Here is a 23,514-nt window from a genome sequence, read left to right on the forward strand (position 1 = left end):
CCACCCCATCCTCAAATTTCGATTTAAAGCTTTCGTGACTGCAGGGATTCATCTTCTTGGTTCTTTCCTTCTCCCGCCCTCCAACGATGATCAACATCCAAACATTCACCCTCTGAACCCTCAGGCCTCCTCACCGATTTCCCCCCTTTTTGCCTCTCTGTGGCCCCGCGCAGCATGAACAGCCCTCGCAAGGTGGACTTCTTTGCCATGGAGCTCTTGGAGGGTCACCTGCACCTGCTGCTTGACATGGGCTCGGGCACCATCAAGCTGCGAGCGTCGCCGCGCAAGGTCAACGATGGCGACTGGCACCACGTCGACTTCCAGAGGGATGGGCGATCAGGTCGGTCACTCTTTCAAGTACCCATACACCCATCCGTCCGTCCGTCCGATGATTTACTACCTGAAATCCACAGCGAGAAAATGTTCTTGGTTTTGCTTCTCTGTAGATATTAGCGATAAGCCGCTTCATCCTTTTCTTCTCTTGCTTGACACACAATAGTGAATAACACATCTCAGCAGTGTTGAAATCGCACCGATGTTTATATAATATCACAAACTTCACTGCCACCTCTTCAACAGTGAAACCTTTCGCAATTCTCCAACACCACCAGACTGTTTTCTTGCTGTGGATTTCACACCTGATGATGATTGCTTGTGTTGCAGTCGAAACGTCGTGAGAATTTTTATTGTTGTATATTTTTATTATTTCCCTTCTACGTGACTTTACCGAAAGAACCAACAATATCAATCCCTGCAGTTACGAAAGCTTTAACTCAAAATTTACCTGCTTGGTGTTCGCATTCTTTGGCTCCAGTGGGCGCACGGTGATGCCTGTTGTCAGGTGTTCCGTGGTGGTGAACTCGAGAGCAAAGATTATAAGACATTTACGTAGAACTGAATATAACTTGACTGCGTGGTGGATCGGCGGTGCCATGGTTAGCATTCTCCACTTTGAATCTGCTCACCTGACGAGTTCCATTCCAAGATTACGCTTACATCAATGGCAAGAGACATCGGAGGCAGTCCTGGGCCATGCCAATGACCAACTTGCAGTGACCGGCGTGGTGAAGTATGGTCCAACAATCCCCGTGACCCACACAATGTGGGGAGGCCTTTTCCACAGAGATAAGTTTAACGACCCACTTGCTGTACTGCCACCTCCCAGGCACCTCATAGTCCAGGAGGATTGGGGCCGTTTATTTATTTATTTTCCCAACATTATAGAGCTTCATTTTAATACCGATCTACGAATGGCACCACGAATATGAAAGAAAAAACACATGCGTCATCAACACAAAACCATCGGTTTCATAACGGGGACGGGTTTGGCGTTCTAGAATGGCCAGAGACCATTAGAATAGGCGGTGACACCCAGGTGTTCAAAATTGGCTATGATGGGTATGGTGCGGGTTGGAAGGAGCCCGCTGAAGCCCCTCATCTGTGTTCAGTCTTCTTTCTATTCCGCATTGCCCTTTGATAACCGTCTTAGTTTCCCTTTGTGTGGTTCCAGCCTCACAAATTTGAACAATTACCGCCATTTGAAAGCACATCAATTCAACGGGAAGAAAAGAGATAGAGGAGTGATCACTCAACACGCGGACATCAAGTGGCACGGTTAGGTGTTCTATTCACGCATGACAACTCCGTGGTGGGTTGGGACTTTGGAAAGAGAGAGAAAGAAAGCGCGCAGCCGCAGCCGAAACAAAGTCAGCAAAGCCATTATTGTGCGCAGATTATTTATGGATTATGAGGTCACTGCTATTAATCACAACCGGTGACCACGCTGGAATACAACACTGGGGTATGATACCAGCGTGCTCAGTGTGAGCATGAAGGTAAAGACAATGATAGCAATGAGCCACATGAGTGCATGCTGAATTAAGTGCTCTTTTAAAACGATTTAATTTCCAACAATATCATTTTGCACGTGCAAAAACATACAAATTGGTGTTTTCAATTAGATGAAGATAAAGTTAAGATTTATTTTTTTTACTTAGGAATAATCTTCACTTTCATGAGGGCTTTTTATCAGGAAAAGAAAAAGAACAAAAAATCAATGTTTGGATTGTATAAAGTGCTTTCCAAAGCTTTAAGTGGTGCTTAAATAATAAATTGTGAGAGAAAAAATATAAAAGCAAGGTTGGGAAGTATAGGATTTGTTTAAATCAAAGACCTGTGGATCACTGCGGTAGAATGGAAGTTGTTCTATATTGGCACTCTCTGCCACATTATTCACTCAGCAGTCGGATATTTCCTTGGCAGATTTGGAGTTTTAACTCATTACACAGTTGCGGAATTAAAAATAGGAAATGTACGTATGTATGTTTTTTTAACTTCTTTCACACCTTACGTAGCCACACGTGCACAATGAGGTAACATGTTTTGGGGAAACATTTTATGTGAATTAAGACTGCACATGCAGTCAAACACCAGTTTAGTCACTGCTGACATTAATGCACTCTGGTAATCTACGGTTAATATTTGAAAATTGCCCTAGCATGTTCTGTCCAGTGTTTCGATACAAATAAATGAATACAACTACAACCATACCTCAGTATCTGAATGCATGTATAAGCATTGTGCGGGGCGATAATGAACTTCAGATAAGAGCGAGAATAAACGTCGACCGTTTTTCCACCTACGAATGCATTTTTGTGGACAATTATAGCGAAGAAAGAAAGAAAGATGTGGGCACAAAACAACCAATGTAAAAATATCAGCTCTGCACAGCAGCGGCAATAGAGACATAATTTAGCGTTGAACTATGAGATCTGTCCTCAGGGAGTTTGTGTAGAGAAAGACCCACCGGTGAAATATGGCCGAGTAAGTTTCAGTCGATAAGAGAACCAGACGGTGATGGCTGGAGTCAAAAACCACCGACCTTAAAGACAACGAGCAGTAGGATTTTCACCTGCAGATGAGGCTTGCACTGTGTGCATGTGAGCAGTCTTATCTTACGCATCATGGTTATTAAATCCTTTATATTAAGTTCGCTTGCTTGCTTGCGTGCGCGCTTACGACCGTGCAAATCTTTCGGTCGTTTTTTTAACCCACTTCCCGTGATCCAATCGAGCTGACATTTTGCACACATACTCGTTGTGCGTGACAATGTATTTTCGTGAAAACAATTTTCCAAAATTTTACACTTTTTAGGAATTTTTTTTTATATTTAATTACCAATTGCTTAATGGTGGCACGCAATCATCTGACCCATAGGTGGCAGCCATCTCAAGCCAGAGGGCGAGAGGACTCTAGCCGCCACGCATATAAAGGATTTATAGTGAAAAACTTTGTTTTTACGGGTTAATTTTTTTTTTACTTTTTGGCCATTTATGTGTAAAATACATGGATAAGTGCCCTTGTTTGTTAGTGTACGCACTTCCTTTTCCATTGCTGCTCATGTTTTATCACCTAACATCGCAAACCATGTAATATATTTCCAATCCTCTGGGTGGTCTTATCTTCCGTGAACACAAAAGCATATATTAAACTCCAAATTGCAACGTACATATATATATTCCCACTGAATTGGGGACACTCTCTAGGCAATGCATCCATTTCACGAATTGGAACCCAAGTGCGTTATTCTGCACAGTGCAGCATTACTCACTCCCGGAGCAAACAACAGAATACAAAACAAAACGAACACAATTCTGTCAAACACAAGAACACGATCGCCATGCCCCAGCTGGTTTAGGAGGCTAAAGCGTCACAAGGCTTGATCACAATAGAGAAGGGACGGCAAAGTCAACCCTGGTGCCGTGCAATCTTATCCCCCTACCGAGGCGTTTGCCAGGACGTCTGGAAGTGCTTGTTGCAGCGAGAGCAATTTTTGGATCTTAGCACTGGTCCCAAAACATTGCTGCCCGCGGCTGGTTGCGACGTGAGGCTTAAGCTCTTCACGGTGTCATTTGGCGAGACTCTGTTTTGCAGTGCGACCCCGCGACGTTGCATTGCACGTGTCAATGTCATGCCGTCGTGCTACAAGCTGCAACGTGGATGCGGGGTGGTTTTACATATGCGTGCATATAAATCCACATTAAAACGTGTACGCCATGCTGAATATGTTGGCATTATGTGGCGCCCGGTGATTTGCATCGTTCCTTCTGCACCGTGCAATGTTCTAATTAAAATACATGCTGCCATGCCCGGCAATTGATCATCACACACCAGTGCTCAAGGGTACAGTCATTTATGAGCAACGTGATTGGTTAGAAACAACACAATCCTTCTTGTTGGAGGAGGGGGAAAAAAACACCCATTTTCGCAGAAGCTGTATGTAGCGGGTTTATAAGAAAGGCCGATGTTGCTCTTGTCTGAATACGTAATATTTCTTAACCGTGAGCATTATAGCCGTGGAGTCAAAACCAAACAGCCTCCTTTCGTTAGGAAAATGTATTGCCGTTGCATATTTGAAATATATATGTAAAACTAAACAAAAAAAGAGCTGAACATCGAATTCTCTCAGAAATATATAATGTATTTAATGAAGATTTGGACACGGGATCAAACCTACACAGACTTTCTTTCTCCGGATATATTTTTTAAAACATCTCTTGTTGCTTTTTCCCTTCCCCTATTTCCTGGAAAAGCCACGAAGTTTTACACTCGTCTATTTATGAAACAGAGGCTAAAGAAGAAAAAATAAACATTTCACTGGCAACAAAATTGTGAGGATTTCTGAAAATTAATTCCTGCATCGTAATAAAAGTGACAAGAAGTGTGGCACCGTAGAATGCAGAGCTGGCTTCTGTGCCCCACACAGCATCCCACAATAGAGATCAGCCAGCTGCATGAATATTGCGAACGGTCGCGCCGCAGAGACAAATTAGGTTTCAGGGGAAATTTTCGCCATCACAAAGAGGATGTTCTAATGTGTCAGCTGGGGTAGCGGATACAGTTACCCAAACAAGAAATGAAAATAACACAAACACGTATTGAAGGAGCTGGAGAGTTGACGTTCGTGACAATACCGATACGTTTTGAAAAATAACGTGTCATTATTTTGCAAGGGTGAAGGTTGATCATTAATTTACTAAATACCACTGAAAAGTAATTCCTCAAAAATAAAATTACAAATTCTTTCCTCGTTCTGCACCATAAGAGCCATCTACTTTTCAGGAAATATCACGAAAAAATAAACCTAAATTCCACGCTAGTCGGGACCGATTTGGAACCCCTGACATCCTCTCTAAATTAATGCGGCCTCACCACCATAAATTAAACCCAAAAACATTTTTTCACATCAGACTGTGTAACTTTCAGGGCCAAATTCCAGTAAACAACTCAAATAAATCTGGTGGTAAATTGCAAAGCGGACAGTGATGCATTATGCAGACAATGCTGGCACTGTGGTTTTAATAATGATTACATCCTGAGGGCATCACACTTTCTTTATTTTACTACTCCCAGTCGGTGAATATTTTATGCCTATTTATATCAGGTTTCCTTTTTTCGCTGGCTGCCATTACCTATAAGTGTGCATCAAGTTTGTGACAATTACCCGATCAACTTTGGTGACAGATTTTGGGATTGATGGGAGAAGATGCATCAATACAAGCAGCCTTTTAGGCTTACCGTCGCCAAATGCACACATCCCAAATTACCGGATTACTTGAAGGGAAACCGCACAATAAGTGTGCCCAAGATTTCAATTTGAGTTCATTTTACAGTATCAGCTTACAGTGCCTGGGACGTTTATTTAGACAGATCGCTCACGACATACCATTAGGGAGTAATGTTGCCGGAGCATAATAATGCTTGCTGCCAGTATTGTTTAGCATTTGCTCCATTAGCAGAGGATATAAAAGTAAACAGATACTCACTGAATATGCAATTTCGCGTTGCTGCCGTTATTTGGTACAGCTCCGAGTGCATAGAATTAGCAGGAGCAGGATTGGTTTGAAGGCAAGCAGCCTTGGTTCGGAGGCGAAGACTCCGTCAAATTGAAACACAGTCTTGACCTTGGTGTATGCCCTCTGGTGGGCAAGGCCTCATAAAAGCGTGGTGTCTCTTGGACAACATGTGTCATTGTCAGACATGCCATTGTAAGCCTTCCCATCCATTAGCTTGTGATTTTACGAACCGGAATGGTTTGTACCAGTGATGTAGCCAAATTGCCGTCTGCAAGCAAAAGGTGATAGATATTGCAGTGCCTAAAAGAGCATTCTTCAAATTAGTGATGCACTCACTGCCCTTTTCAGCGTTCCCACAGCTATGGAACACTGCGTGATTGAAATGCCAGCAAATGCAACTTAAGCTGGTTAAGTCCGTTGTTGAAGGTAGTCAGTTCCTTTATTTAATTTAGCATATGTACATGTCTGTGATTTATAATTAAAAATTTGGGTTGGAAAAACTCATCCCTTGCTGCCTCCGCCCCCCCCTCCCCACCCCTTCCTTTTGATTCTATAAATTGTTATGATTCATGGTCGGGATTCAATTCAAGGATCAATCATTATAGTGAATATAGTGACCATTATCGGATGCAGGGGTCTTGTGAACCCATGACAGCAGAAGATGGATGTAAGCACACCCATTATATAGTTTTGATATAAGCAACACATGCTTACATTGCACTGGTGGGGGTAAGCCGAGGGGCAACTTTTAAAACAAATAGACAACATTTCAATTCAAAGCTTTCGTGACGGCAGGGATTCATATTCGTGGTTCTTTCGGTAAAGTCACATAAAAGGTAAATAATAAAATAATAAAAATAAAAAATACTATACAATTATCACGACGTTTCGATTGCAACACAAGCAATCATCATCAGATGTGAAAACCACAGCAACACAATTTTGAAAGAAAAAAAAACTTTGAAAAAAAAATGTATTGCTGTGGTTTTCACATATGATGATTGCTCGTGTTGCAATCGAAACGTCGTGAGAATTGTATTGTTTTATTTTTATTATTTTATTATATCCCCTCTACGTGACTTTACCGAAAGAACCAAGAATACAAATAGACTACTTTGTAAATAAGCACAGCTTCTTCTTGGTTCTTTCGGTAAAGTCACGTAGAAGGGAAGTAATAAAATAATAAAAAATAAAACATAATAAAATAATTCTCATGACGTTTCGGCCACAACGCTAGCAGCCGTCCTCAGGTCTGTCGGGGAGACAGCGTCTGATTGGCATTCACTATACACTATACACATTCACTATACACTATACTATGCATTCAGACGCTGTCTCCCCGACAGACCTGGTCTTCACCTGAGGACGGCTGCTTGCGTTGTGGCCGAAACGTCGTGAGAATTATTTTATTATGTTTTATTTTTATTATTGTATTACTTCCCTTCTACGTGACTTTACCGAAAAAACCAAGAAGATGAATCCCTGCAGTCACGAAAGCTTTAAATCGAAATATAAGCACAGCTTGCGTCACTCCAAACCGGTGTGCCTACATCCAGCTTCTGCTCTACAAAGAACAAACATCAACTGAAATAAAAACAGATTCTTACGCACGCAATTAAATGCGTTTATCGCGAGCTTTAATCAACGAGCCTATGCATCGTAAACTATAGCACTGGTAGAATACATTTACGTACGTTTGAAAATCGTGATGCTCGAGGCATTTAACGTCTTCGCTGAATTCCCGCCATAGAGTATCCCAAGAAATGGTCTTAAATCAGACTCCAAATATTCCTCATCATCTTGCTAACTCGCCTTCTCATTCCATTGTGCCCTTTTAATGCGCTTGCATGTTTTTTTTCCTCTCTTCCTCCGGCTATTAGGAAATGCTGATGCAGCAACTTGAAATACGAGCCGTAATTGCCTGACCTGTAACGTATACAGGGGGAGGGAGGTGGGGCAGCACAGTCACCTCAAACAATGGGGTTTGTTCCCCCTGTAATCCATAGGTGGCCAGAAAGGTAAGGAGGGTAACACGCTCCTGTTTTGTCGTGCTGAATGAGGGCACCCCGGTAGCAGGGAATACAGTGATATGAGAAGGATTAGCGGCCGTTTTTAGTTACAGCGGTCGTCTCCTTCCTGTCGTTATTCTCAATCTTGTGTGTGTGGGGGGGTTGCCTCAACCCTCTTTCCCTGCTGGGACCACCTCCACACATCTACTCCACAGTCCTTCACATCCCGGTTCACAACTTATAACCCACCATCTTTCTAGGCCAGCCTCTCAATCGCCATCTGAGTGCTCCCATTGTCAACCGTCCTTCCGACGTGGATTTCCTCGCTTCTCACGATACGTCCTCGCAAACTGGAGCTGACTTTTTTTTCAGTTTCTCTGACATGGGTGCCACTCTTGCCAACTGAAAGCAGAGATAGGACTCCCCGGTAGCGAGATGTTAACTACCTCGCTTGGTATGCAGAAGGTCGTGGGTTCGATGCCGACCCTGACGCCTGTATATTTGGAGTTTGCATGTCTCTCTCCCCATGGTCGTGTGGATTTTTCTCAGGGTCCTCCGGTTTTTCGCTCCACATTTAGAATCAACGTGCGTTTAGAGTATTTAGCTGCTATACATTTCCACGTGATAAACCACTTTGTTGAGCTTTCATTTGTGGTCAGGCCGCTTCAGAAAAAATTGCTATGAAGCTCAGTCGGCCTTACCTGGTAAAAGAAAAAAAGGTGTTTAGTTTAAAAAAATGATAGTTGAGATTGGGAAATATAAAAAAACACACACGAACAAACTTCAGAGAGAACAGCCGTGGGTTGGTAAAGATATATAATTGCTCCAATTTAATTTTAGCTTTCTCTGTCAATTTGGAAGAGGAATACAAATGTACGTGTGCACATTTGTAGGCATGTATCGACTCACCCCTCACCCTGGAGATTTGATGAATTGTCACGATTCGGGGGTGGCAATTTTATTCCAGAATAAAAAAAATAAAACATAATAAAATAATTCTCACGACGTTTCGGCCACAACGCAAGCAGCCGTCCTCAGGTGGAGAGCAGGTCTTTCGAGTAGACAGACGCTGCTTGCGTTGTGGCCGAAACGTCGTGAGAATATTTTTTTGTTTTATTTTTATTATTTTATTATTTCCATTCTACGTGACTTTATCGAAATAAGCAAGAAGATGAATTCCTGCAGTCACGAAAGCTTTAAATCGAAATTTATTCCAGAACTTTTGTAACAAAAATTGCGTCACTTTTGTCATCTCGAAGGTATTGTTTCCCACTTTTTTCTGACCACATACTACAGTTTTGTTTACCCCGTGAGCATCAATGTAACATCAGCATACGCTTTACATAATTTGTAATTGCTTCTCAACAGCACGATTCAATGCATGTATCATAAAGTGCAGGAATCACGAGAATCAATTTGGAATGCAAACGTTACACTCGTTGCATTTGGGCTAATGGGGGTGAAAAAAAAGTGCATAAACCAGGCAGAGCAAATAATATACCGTGCAAATTAGACAGCAAAAATAAACGAAACAAAGAAGAATCTATTTTTGGCTTGATTCATGAATCTCAATTATGACAATTCATTGAATCGCTGGTGGGGGAAGAAATAAATCATGATATGCCTAATGTGTATTGGGCCACAGCAAAAGCAGTATACATACATTCATACGCATACATGAAAAATACAAAGACTCCCCGTATAGCCGGAACAGACTGTTGGGGCAAGTGCTGTGAGCAAGCAGCTATCAAGGCCGGCACGGCACACGACGGGGTGGGTGGCCAACACTCCCAATGATGATGTTTACACACCACACCAGGAACTAATTTGAGGCTGAGTCGACCTAGGGGATGCCCATGACCGGTTCAGATAATCGTCACTGGTATTGGCCGTGAGCGAGACTCGAACTCGAGTCACCGGGTTCTTAGCGCAGCGCGGTAACCGCTACACTACCGCTCCCCATACGCATACGTTCAAACAGACACATTTTCATATGCAAGTGCATACATTTGACATATATTCACATTGTACATAAATGCATTATATACTGGCATACGTCCACACATACATGGGAAATGACTCCCTCCTCTTCACCAAACGTAACCAGCTGGGAGACAAATGTTTCTCATATGCATGGCTACATACTGCCTGGTGTGGCTACAGGGGATGTCAGGTATTTTAATGTTGGGATTTACCATCTCCGACTCCTACTACAGGGTTGGCAAAAGAAACCCAAAGCCCTTCCCCTCCGCAGACAGCCCCCACCTCTGCCACCTTCCCTGATTGCCGGCGAGAGTGGCCTCCGCCGTGGCAGGGAGGCATTGATTTACTATGCAGTACTTCACTTACACCTCCTAGAGCGGGACTGCCAGCATATTTTATATCCATAATATGTGCCATTGTTTTGATGGGGAGATGAAGATTGTGCGCGGTGCTAATCCCATTCCACGCAGCCTCCGGGCACTGCAAACTCGCCTATAAACTCTCCAAAAGAGCTTCAATCAAACTACAGCCAGCCGCCTTGCCCAACCCCAAGACAAACATGCGCTCCCCACCCCCTCTTCCCAGATCACCATTCCCGAAGTGACTCGATGAAACTGTAAACGAAGAAACTAAGACAGTATCTAATTGCAGCATGCAAATATCCAAATATCATCAGTAGGCGTGGATGATGCATTTAATTTATGTCCCAAACTTAACACGTTGGAGTTTTATTCATCTATTGTTTTCACTGTTCTTCATTTTGCTTCCCATCAAGCGAGCAATCAGGCAGTTTGAGGACGATTAGCTTCTGATTGCAGGCGTGAAATTTTCGAATGTAAAGTTTTCTCACAGATTCATCTTCTTGGTTCTTTCGGTAAAGTCACGTAGTAGGGAAGTAATAAAATAATAAAAATAAAACATAATAAAACAATTCTCACGACGTTTCGGCCACAACGCAAGCAGCCGTCCTCAGGTGAAGAACATGAGGACGGCTGCTTGCGTTGTGGCCGAAACATCATGAGAATTGTTTTATTATGTTTTATTTTTATTATTTTATTACTTCCCTACTACGTGACTTTACCGAAAGAACCAAGAAGATGAATCCCTGCAGTCACGAAAGCTTTAAATCGAAATTTTCTCACAGAGTCGCATTTTTTTGTAAACGACTGCCCGTGAAACATTAAACTGTTTAACATAAAAAGTTCTAACACTCAACTTGTGTTAAATACATATATATCTTTACTCATAAGTTCATTGTCGTCGTGTTGAGAATTGCCGGGACGACTTGCGACCGAAAGTGACTTCCCATTCAGTTGACAAGCAATGCCAATCAAAAGCAGTCGCTCGGCGCTTCGATATTAAAGTGCCTTGCTAACGCAAAAATGAAATGCGGTAGTGATCGCTCATCACTGGTAATAAAGAGGCTGCAGATAGGAGCCTGGCAAGCCAACCAAGAAATTAATACAAATTTCTACGCCCCAAAGCACCCGATACTTTCTCTCTGTGTGGAGCCCTCGGGCCCAGCTGTGTGTGCTTATATTATCACCTCTCTCCCTTATTTGTTTTTTTTTGCCCCCCCCCCCTCCTGACAGCCGACCTTCCCTGGGGATATTTTTCTTCGTATGTGCCTGGCAGGTGGCGTAAAAGTTAATCACATGCAAGGGTATGGCCTGCGCTCAATGTATTGCAGTCTGCCAAACTAATTTCAGGGCACCGGCAAAAACAAAAAACATATGAAGCATTTAAATAAAATGCTCTCCGTACGCCGTCTAATATGTAATGCATTTTTATTTATTGTCGTAATTATTTTTCATAACAAATCCATTATGGGTTGATATATTGAACTGGATGTGTGGGGAGGGTGAATGTGTTTTTTTATCCAATGCTATATTTATCAGTGTTATGGTTGGTGTCATTGCTCTGTAATAAAGCACCGCTGGCAGATAATGAAAAAAAATAGAATCTATTTTTTTTAATGAGCAAGCAAGTTGCCAAATGGCTTTTCTGGAAAGACTTAATCTGATGCTATCCAACGACACCGTCCATATTTACCTGTGCTGAGGTGAGGCACCTGATATGTCATAATTGCAAAGAATGCTAATAAAATGTCAATTTAACACGTAGGCTTTCGCGACCAATATTATTCATAATCAACGTTTTTGGGTTTAGATCGCGTTATTTATAAATGTGTCGGAACCCTCCACCACCCGACACGGCCAATCAGTAAAAAGTGTCACGTTGACAAAAGACAAATAGTTCACTGCTCTAGCCCACCGGTGTGTTGAAGCGTGAAACCACAACATTTACAATTTTTGAGTAGCACGACGTTTCGCTGGTAATTGCATCCAGCATCATCGGGCAATTCGCCAGAATGGTGAGGCTCTGCTCTGTCTCCCGTTCTTATATAGGCTAAAGCAGTGAACTATTTGTCTTTTGTCAACGTGACACTTTTTATTGATTGGCCATGTCGGGTGGTGGGGGGTTACGACACATTTATAAATAACGCGATCTAAACCCAAAAACGTTGATTATGAATAAAATATCGCTTGACAATCCAGTGATGCACGCCACTGAATGCATTCATAATCTATACATCAAGAACAATTGTAATTAAAATGTGTGTGTGTACATATAAAGTTTACCATTGCCATTTACTGAGTGTCTGACCCCAAGTAACCACCTCACTTGCAATGTATACGCATACGAAACTGACTAGAATTATTAAAATGTCAAACAATGAGGGAAAACCTTGCTATAGCAAACCAGTGCGTCATTATATTTTCCCCCCTGCATGTTTGTTAAAATAATGAAATAAATCCGATTACATTCAGGAAAGAGGGTGGGGAGGAGAGGCAAAACATACGCATGACTTTAGGCTGCGACATTTCGGCACATTTTAACATGGTTCAGAGCATATCAGAGCTGACATTTTCACAGGAATCAAAGGCATGCCATCTGGCACCAGCCAAGTCTGCTAGAGAGAGGGAAAGAGACAGACTTTACGCGTGCGTGTGTGTGTGTATGTATGTGTGAATGTGAGATAGAGAGAGAGAGAAACAGGCCGACTCTCCAATCAACAGAAGAAAAATAAAAAATAAAGCAGAAAGGATAAGCTTACCGGGAGAGGAAAGACATCTTACTTGCAAACCTAAGTGCTAGTGTTCTTACCTTATAGGTTTGTAATTCTTATTGGAAGCATCACGTCTCTGCCAAATGTTCTGAGCCTAAAACTCTCAGACCCTCCCACATACATTAAGCTGTACAAGCAGATTATTGGCTGTCAAAAAGGTTTTTACATGAATCTGTTTTAAATTAGACTAAAAGCATATTCTGCCTTAAGCCTAAAATTAAATACAGTGTGACGGTATCCTTTAAAATCTGAAAAAGGTCAGCTTGCCATGTGACATTGTCCTCTACAATCGTTTGTTAATTCACATCCATAATTTAAGATTTTATACATTAACGGTAACGCTTAAAAACAGCTTCCAAAATGTATTTGAAAGTTGAAAAAACACCCCCAATTGGCATGTTTTAGTTGAAAATTAAAAATAAACGCAATACTTTTTCAATGTATCAGTGGATGAAGGACTCCTCAACACCATGTAAATCTTTTTTGTTTGCATACTTCACCGCACTGATCAGTGCTGGTAGATTTCAGTGGGGATGGGGGCTGGTGTCAGTGGCTCTGCAGGATCAGTTCTGATATCACTTGTCCACTGGTCGCAGCTGCTGCCGCTGCCACTTGAACTTTGGTTTCTGTTTCAGAGCCGTGGCGCGCTAACCACTGCACCCCCCCTCCCCCCCTTTTCATCGTACACATGTCTACACGACACAAGCGACGGTGTAGCATGGCTCCATAGTGCACACTCAAGTCGCCCACCGCATTGACCGGCTTTCGCAGCAATCCGTGAATGTGCAGGGAACACCCCGATATATACGGATAAACAAATGGCCCATTCTAGATTTGAAGCTTGATGCAGTAATTTTAGCTGTGACGGTCCCACACCTGATGACGGAGACTTGTGTTGCCTCCGAAACGTCGTGATTTATTATTTTATTTTATTTCCATTATTACTTGTATTAACTTTAAATTGTATTTATTTTTTTACCTACGTGACTTTACCGAAAAAAACCTAAAAAAATGGCCCATTCACTGCCCAAGGGCACAGCAGTCCATGGCTTGTCAAGCTGGCACATCTACCCCGTACCGGATAATGCGAAGCTGCTTTTCACTCACCCCGGCATCCTCCCAGGCCTCACTCGAAGCGCCATTATATAGCGCCGCTCGTTTATGACTGCGGGAATCGACCTACGCCGGGACGAGAGGCATCTCCGGATGAAACTGTTGGGCTCAGTGAAATTGACGGCGAGTGGCGGCACGAGCCGCCCGCTTTTATATTGGCTCAGCAGCATTTGGTATAAAGCCAGAGGGATAAAGATTTGGGGACTTCATTTTTATATTTTTTTGATCCAACACGAAGGGCTTTGAATCCACACAAGTCGGCTTGTGTGCAGCTCGCAGTATAATGCTATTAATGCTCCGGATTTGGGGCTCTTTCTGCCTATTTTTTGCATCAACAATAACCGAACAATACAAACGCAAGCATACGGTGCACATGCACACGTAAGCGCACGGCAGGCATATTCATAGTTCTATTAAAGGCACTTGCTACAAGGTCAAATGATAATGTGTGAGGAGAGGCTTTTCATGTGTACATCTCCACTCCTCGCGAGTGAAGCTACGTGAATGGAATGTTTTTTTTTACTGGGCGGAAAGGCTCGCCGCCTGGTACTGCATGTCAACAGCGGCAGTGCTCTGGAGACAGTCATCTGGTTGTCGTGAGCAGCCACACCTCTACTGTGTGTAACCATGCAGGCCTTTATAGGGGCTCGCTGGCAAGACTGGCACTGACAAACTATCTCCCCCACAAACATAAACGTGGGATTAAAACCCATTTTAATTGGCGGCTACGGAAATCATCATCCTCATCGTCAGGCCGCGATCAATCCACTGCTGGATGAAGGCTTTACCCAAGCCGCTGCCATCTCTAGCATCTGACTTCATCACGTCATCTGCATGGTAGACATCCACTTGAGTAAATCCCCTTATTTAGCTGCCACTCCGATGTTCGTATTTAGCGATGCGTTCTGACCGAGATCACAAACTTATCCTAGCCGTCACAACGATGCCTCTAACTTTTGACAGCTCTTGCTAAGAGCGGGGCTATGGCTCTTAGCAAGTACTGTATGTACGTTGAACTTCTTTCGCACCGCATGTAGCCAACTGTGCTAATCGGAGCGGTGGAAACGCCACATTGCTTTGGTATTATCCAGTATATCTCTATCGGGTGACCACAGACTATCGCGAGAGAAAAACGTCCCGTGTTTTTGCATCGACCCTATGCATGCACGTGCGCCACATCGCGACCGTGCATCTCACGTGTCTACATTCTCGTCAAACCCCCGCCCCCCTCCCTTACTCCCAGGCCTGGTGAGCGTCGACGGCCGCCGGACCCAATTCACGGCGAGCGGCGAGAGCGAGATCCTGGATCTGGACGGGGAAATGTACCTGGGCGGGTTGCCCGGCTGGCGCCTGGACATGCCGCCTCTCCCGCCGGAGCTGTGGACGGCGTCGCTGGGCCTGGGCTACGTGGGCTGTGTGCGCGACCTCTACCTGGACGGCCAGGCCAAGGACGTGCGGCGCATCGCCGAGAGCCAGCTGGCCACCGGGGTGAAGCCGGCGTGCGTGCGCGAGACGGGGCGCCACTGCGTGTCGCGGCCGTGCGCCAACGCCGGGCTGTGCCGCGAGGGATGGAACCGCTACGTGTGCGACTGCGCCTCCACCGGCTACATCGGCAGCACCTGCGAGAGAGGTGGGAGCGAGCGCGCGCGCGGTCTTCGGAGCGCGGCGGCGTTTTGCGTCGTCCGTCGCCGTTATCGCCATCGCTCAATGCCTCGCGTGCGTGCGGGTGCGTCTCAAGGTGACCCGCGCCGGGGGACCCGCGGCGGCAGCTGTCCCTGTGCGGCACGTGGTGAACGGCGCCGCGCTGGTGTACGAGTGGGCATTAGGCTGCCAGCAGAGGGGCTGTGATGTTTGATTTTTTGAGGGGGGCAAGGGGGGGGGGACTTTCTAATTTAGTCAATTGTAAAATATGTCTCAATTGGACCATGACGCCGGTGCACATGGCCCACTCATCTTCGAATCGGATCTCAGGATCTTTCAATCAACGATTTGTGGGTTTAGATCGCGTTATTTATAAATGTGTTGTAACCCTCCACCACCCGACACGGCCAATCAGTAAAAAAGTGTCACGTTGACAAAAGACAAATAGTTCACTGCTTTAGCCCACCGGTGTGTTGAAGCGTGAAACCACAACATTTACAATTTGAGTACGACGTTTCGCTGGTAATTGCATCCAGCATCATCGGGCAATTCGCCAGAATGGTGAGGCTCTGCTGTGTCTCCCGCCTACGTGTTAAAAGGATCTTTCAAGTCCACTGAAGAAGATGCTACGTACATCCATGGTTAATGCATCCGCATTATTAACTGGGGCAGCCGCTTCAAACTCCTGTGCTCGTTGGCAAACGTGATCATTTCTCCAGCACGAATCACACACTGCCAGCGATCGCGTGACTGACACAACGTGTGTCCGTCATAACATTCCGATATTTTTTGGAATGTGAGATAAGTCACTTGTGCTCAAAATAAGAATGTGAATGTGTGAGTGCGCAATGAGCCAGATTCGTGTGTTTACCTTGTTCCGAATCAAATTTAATCAGGTCGGTATTTTCCAACGGCTTTTTACAAATGTATCCAAAGTCACTTTTTTAAAGTTACATCTTTTTTTTTATTGTTGCATGCCCGACGTTGTTGCCATGTAACACAGTGCGTTTACTTCACAATTTCTCTTTCAATATATACACATAAATACACACACATACGACAAATCCTTCTTTGAGATTATCCGTTTCTCCACATTTATAAATCATCATACGTATTTACACGTTAAAAAATATTTCACTTTGAACCGATTACTTTCAGACAGCTACCCAAAGTGGCAATGTAACACTATGGGTATTACCTAATCCCTAACGCAAAAAAATAAGTAATACGTATCGTTTAGACTGTAGAGAGGTGTTCTTCGCCTACATGGGACATTAAAAGGGTTCCTTGCCTCGTAGGCAACATTCACACCTGTTTTGCACAACAACCACAACAACAAAAATCATCCCCAGCATTAACACGTGTTTTGTTGTTGTAAGATCAAACAAATAAAACAAAAACAGCGATAATAAACGATAACGTCTGACAGACATTCAGCAAGCCCCTTGACTTCGTAATATATTTTTATTTAGTTATTTATATTTCCCCATATATTAATTTATTTTATAAGAGGCATTTTATAAACGTAAGTTAATGTTTTCAGTGAGGGGGGGGGGGCGGAGGGGGAGGGGGGGGTTAAGCAAGGACAGCATTACTCTCCCTTAAGTGAGCCATCACCGACCCAACTTTCCAACGTGGCCTTTGCAACCTAAAAATATCCCCCCCCCCTCACTTTTACCCCACGACAGTCGAAGATTAATGCATCCAAGGTTAGGAGAAAAATAACATTTTAATGTGCTTTTAAGTGGCGCCAGGATAGGACGAACTCACCCTGCAGGTGCTTGCAAGGGATGGTTGTCACGTGGCTGCGCGGGTGGGATGGAAAGAGCTGCGGAAATAGTGGGAAGGGAGGATAGTGTGGCGGGAATGGATTACGAAGGAATCTGTGTCCCCAGAGACGGGTAATCGTGGACGGAATGGTACGGTCCGGAGTGCGCTGCTAATTGAGTGTGCATGTTGTAGATTTTGTTAGCGGAATTGTATCTCAGTTTGACCCAAAGAACCCACATAATGAGGGTCGCGTATCGAGCCAGGTGAGGGGAGGAAAAAATGAAACCGGGAGAATGTCTGATTGAATTAATTACTATGCCAGAGGCTATTCGTTTGTACTTATCATCTGTCTGGGTGTTATTTACAGGGATGATTTGTGCTTCAAAACCACAGTATTTGTCCGTGTTTTTGATGTACAATTATACGAATATAAGTTGAGCATTGTTACGCAATGAGAAGGAGATTTGCGGGTTTCTCTTTAGATTTTTTTTAATCTTTGATGTATTTTGGCAGTTTAAAGTGCACGCGTGTACGATTGCTCTCGAACGATCTCTGCGAATCTCCACAAGTGCTTGTGTAACCCGTATGGCCCACATACACCATGAAAATTTGGCATTATCCATGGCCCGCTATTACCCCATTATGATGAATTGCATATGTAATCAGTCATGCCCATCGCACGAACGGTTTTTATTTTAAATTGCAGCCACAAGCCTCCGTGCACAGAGTTGAACTTGGCTGAACCACGACACTCCACCGTGTTGGGAGCTGAAATTCACGCAGCTTCACAACCACCCGAGAGCCATCGCTCGCCCCCCCGGTGGGAAAATAAAGTTTTGGAGAGGGCCTTGCCACGACGCCTGTCGCGGCTCGCTCACGGCCAGTGGCGTAGCTAGGATATTTTGCGCCCGGGGACGAACTATAAAATTGGCGCCCCCCCCCCCCCCCGTTTAATCACATACCAAAATGTAATTACATGACATGTAGGCTGTGTGTGGCGAGATATATAAACTTTTAGGTTGAGGTGTAGATTTGTGCAGTAGTTTCAGGCTGCCGCGCCCGCCGCAATAAGTTATAATGTAACGTTGTAAGCCTCATTTTGGCGCCCCTTTACCTTGGCGCCCGGGGACATATGTACCCCCTGCCCCCCCCCCCCCTAGCTACGCCTCTGCTCACGGCGATTCGATGAATTCGTCACGTTGAGGCAACGTCCCACACACATTGAAGGTTAATTGATTCGTGAAAAAATCTTGAGCTGCCTGGTCAGAATTTGATCAATACGTCGGCGCGTATTGATACTAACTTTACAAAACGTGACGATATTTGTTGGGCGGTGGACGATGAATGACGAGAACTTTTGCACGAAAGCTAACCAACGTGACATTATACAAAGGCGAATATGGATTGTGACAATTTGTTATCGCAATTCGATTCAACATTGAATTATTTTTGTCTCGTTTTATTACACCGTTTAGTTCAGTTTCTTATCTCCGTCTCGATTGCTTGTACGATTTTGTTCAATCTCGTTGGCCTAAACGTAACGTCAGCATGCCATTTTGAGGCTTTGCACCAAATGTAAATGTACATCTTATTTAGCACCGTACATAGCCAACCGACTAATCTAAGGACAACAAACTAAACACAAAAAGCATTTCTAAATAAATTAGTTCTGAATCGAGATTTAAAAGCGCATAGCTTCAGTGGCTTCCTAATATCAGAAGAAAGAGCGTTCGGAAGGAACACATGACCCTGGCGTGTATGATATTGCCACAGGTATCACGAGCAGAAGAATTGATTTTTAGCTATTTAATCGATTCTTTGTCGTTGCATACCTACTTATCACGCAGCCAAACCATGTACGAGGCACTCAAGGGGCATATCACCCACTCGGGGGCAATGACACCTCCACCAGCCGGCCGTCGCCATGAACGGAACATTTGTCATCTATTTATCTTGTTAAAGACAGGGCACCAATTAATGTATCTTGTTGGGGCAGTCGGGCTATTAAGGGCAACTGGCTGGTTCTTCCTTGGAGCGACGTTTAATCACAGAGCACTTGGACACATACAAAGTCACGAGCACTATAGCAACATGCCAAGGAATGGCAGCAGGAGGACGAGGGCAATCTATACACTCTTTTTACAAATGGGTATGTGGCTGTGATTTATACATCTAATTACTGTGGTTGTTTTTCATACTGCCTTTATTGTTTGTTTCTCAAAAAAAACATGATTTGACAAATGTTTGCAAGTGCATTAATAAAATATGCAGTACATGTTACACCATCTGGTATGGAGCGTTGGATAATGGCTGTACAATTTAAATGTACTTGTCATTTATCAAGTTTTAAATGTGGCCTATTAACCAGCCAAACTTTGTTAGATTCAGCATACGTAATTAAATACATTAATCATACCAAAAAGGGTATTTTGAAGTACCAATTGTAAATGTGGTTGATGCGTGAAATTTAAATACTGAAAAATATCTGTAATAAGCTGTCCATGATATTCAAATCAAAGATGACAAATAAATACAGTAATGGGGGACGTGTGTGGCTCATACACAAGCAGGGTTCCATTCCATAGCAACAGTTCCAAAGCAACTCACAGAGGGCCCTCTCACAATTATGTTTACGTTGTAGCACCAATGTTAAAAACTGTATTCATTAATAGAACATAGCAACGCATTTTAACATAATGTGATTGCACAACGTCTCACAATAATGCTGGTCTTGAACGCGTTTTTGTTATTCTAGTTATTCTAATTTAGTGGTTCTCGTTAATGAACTTTGGGTGGGGGTGGAAGGAAATTAATACAACAGCTTCTGCGTAGGTTTTCACGGTTGTGCTGGAGAACCTCAGTCGCTAGATCTAATTGAGTTCATGAAGAAGCTCCCAGCACATGGAGCGAAACGTCGGACATCGTGCCAAACAATGCATGATACGCCCCGAAAACACATCCAAGTACTACGCAGCAGCTTTATGTAGATAAAGCATTAAGCATGCAAAAATATAAAATATAAATTGTTATAAATCAAGTTGGACTTTACTTTTCCCGGAAGTCTCTCTGGCAACTGCAGCTGTGACACCCAGCACAGACAGCAGTCACATTTGGAAGACTCAAAGGACAGCGAACAGAATGATTCTTAAAAGCCTCAATGAGGCCCGTGGCAAACTTACCTATTTATGCTGTCAATCATTCCCAGAGGAAAGCCAATTAGCACTGTGCATTTTCACTCATCACATGGCCAAGGCCGTTGCATTAGCCTGCAGATACCACATGCAATCGCACACAATAATAAGGGTAATAATTTGTCAGCTGAGAGTAGACCGGTGCGCCTTTGTGGCCCTTAACACCAACACGCGCCACGCAGAAAACCAGTGGAGCAAACACGCGTGGCTATACAAGTGCCATTCCCCAAGCTAAAATCGGTCCACGAGTATTACTTGAGATGGCTAAATGCACGATATTCCCTGAAAGTTGAACGCAGCCAGGATTCTCCAAGGTGCTTGCCAGGCTAAGTGAAGCAAGTTGGCAGGCCACAGACAATTTTAATTGTGACACGCACACCCACAAAACACCTAAATTGCGTATGATATGGTTTTGGCTACAATATAATGTATCTCAATTGGTTGAGCAACTCGCAAGCTCTCTGTTCATATTAAAGAGTAAATAAAGGCGCAGCCCTGCAAGTGTTTGTTCACTCCACTGCTGAAATAAGGGCCTCCATTAGAGGGAGATCAACGGAACCCCTCGGGAGGGCATTTGATCAACTATTCCATGCTGACGTCTTTGTGGGAACAATCACAATTTATCCCACCACACACGACTTGCCTCTTGACTAAACTGTGGTTTACCCATGTAGACTGTTGGATGAGCAGAGGCTTGGGGGATTGAAGGCATTTATTTACCATTGTTTCAACTGCCGTGTGGGAAAATCAAAGCGGCTGCGTCTGGATTGAAAGTCCAGTAGGCCAAGCATTACCACACCATGGCATCGTTGATAAGATAATGAGTTTAAAATTTAACCATGATCAACGATCATTATAAATTGAGTATCACGGTCAGTTGTTACGCCAAAACTCTGACCTTTCTTTGCGGTGCCGTGGGATTTTGACAACTTGGTCTCATGCAAAATCAATTACATTTGTGTTCCTAGCTGCATTTGAAAAAGTGAGCGTGTAATTAATATTTTATCAGACACTCGGTTAGTTTCCTGCAATATTGACTCCATGCCTGCTTCTCATAATAGAAATGGAATTGGGTTGCTTTGTTTCAGTGAGTCTGGGTTTGCTCGGGTACTGATTTTCAGGGCAGCTATGCATTTTGCATATGCCTGACATTCTACTTGACTCCCAAATTGCCCGAGAGTAAAATGAATTCGCGGAGATATTATGACATTCCTGCAATATAATGGAGCAAAAAAATAAACATTTTGAATCTTGCATTTTGGTAATGAAAATGTATTTAAATGTATTTTCAAGGGTTACCCATTTTGTATATGTTTAATCACCCCAGGCTTCTCGGGCCTGTGCCTTGAAACGAAGATTAACAAATTACATCTGTCATGTGCCACACTGCTGCACTTATATCCACTTTGATTTACACTTATTGCCAGGCAGCTTTCCATGTGAAGCGGAGCTCATTAACTTTCACCTAAATCAGATGCTACAGATTCTGTGTCAAGATTTCGCAGTTTTTCTTTGCTTCAATCAGACCAATCCTCCCAGCAAATATCCTCCATCCCCCACACAACCCCCCCCCCCAAATTCACCCTTATCCACAGAATTCACGTCAACCTTCTAATCTTCCACATTAAAGCGTCTCAGGATTAAAACAATACGCATAACACTCAGATGGCAAATGGGATTTATACAACATCGATACAATAAAAATACACGTTAAAAGATGGGCATTAGAAAGTAACACTGCAGGCTCATTATAATAATTCAAATTTATAATGCGGCATTCCACCCTATGATCCCAATGTGCAATGCGTGAATAGCAGGAAACAAAAACAGAACCAGGGGCAACCGACCAAACTAAAGAGGGAAGGCCACTTTAAAGAGATGGGGTTTTCAAAGCAGACTTAAATATATCTACCGACTCTGATTCCCTGATTTCAAGAGCAAGGCGTCCCACAGCTTGGGTGCCAAGCTGAAAAAAGCCCGATCACTAACAGAGCGCAACCTGTAGACCTGGGAGTGCTGAGCAGTTGGAGATCAGAATATGTTAAGGACCTTGATGGAATATATACATGTATTAGTTCCTGCAGGTAATGTGAGGAACAGCCCACAGGTTAAATGAAGGCAGTTTTTTGTGGGATTAAAATATCACATTGGAAGCATGTGTTTATGGTGAGCTGAAATTTGCGGGATCAATGAAGAATTGTTCACCCGTTTTTCTAACCTTTCCTCGTTTCTTTTCCTCGTTTCTTTTCCTTTTCGTGAAGCACACGACACTTTTCACGAAACACACGCCACCTTTTCACGAAACACACGCCACCTTTTGCCTCCTTCAGACGGCTTACAGCGCCACGTAGCCAAACGGTGACAAAGATGGCCACTGACTAAATCTCATGAACGTTTGAAGAATATTTGTTCGTTTGCGTAAAAATGTGTACATTGCATTTCTAGCCCACGATTCATAGACACAATGTATAGAATTGTTTAATAACATGTAGAAGAGAAGGAAAAAACACGCTGATTTGTTTAGGGTTATTTCAGTAATTTTCCTTCTACTAACACACTTCATCACCCTAATTTGGCAGTAACTGCGACATGTGAAATATGGTATTGTAATAAATAAGGTTTAGTTACCAAATACAGAGACAAAACTGTCCCATCACATAATTGACGACACGTTTATTTTTAGTTATTACTTTAAAATTGAGATCGCTGAATATTTTTGTTACAACTCGCACATAACGGTAAAAAAAATAGTTTTGCTACAGACGTTATTTTTGTTTTGAGCCAAAGATTGAAAGGATTTCAGTTGTGTTTCATTTCTCAAA

General features: G+C 43.4%; 1 protein-coding gene across 1 annotated transcript in view; it reads left to right on the forward strand.

Annotated features, from left to right (window-relative positions):
- Positions 1 to 23,514, forward strand: part of LOC144723519 (neurexin-1-like) — a 365,717-nt gene that overhangs the window by 183,448 nt on the left and 158,755 nt on the right. The window contains exons 8-9 of the mRNA XM_078602336.1: positions 174 to 340; positions 15,334 to 15,720. Coding sequence (XP_078458462.1) covers positions 174 to 340; positions 15,334 to 15,720 — 554 coding nt within the window. The remainder of the gene's footprint in view (positions 1 to 173; positions 341 to 15,333; positions 15,721 to 23,514) is intronic.

Source organism: Lampetra planeri, chromosome 18, assembly GCF_965212315.1.
Source record: "Lampetra planeri chromosome 18, kcLamPlan1.2.h2, whole genome shotgun sequence".
NCBI classification, from domain to species: Eukaryota; Metazoa; Chordata; class Hyperoartia; order Petromyzontiformes; family Petromyzontidae; genus Lampetra; species Lampetra planeri.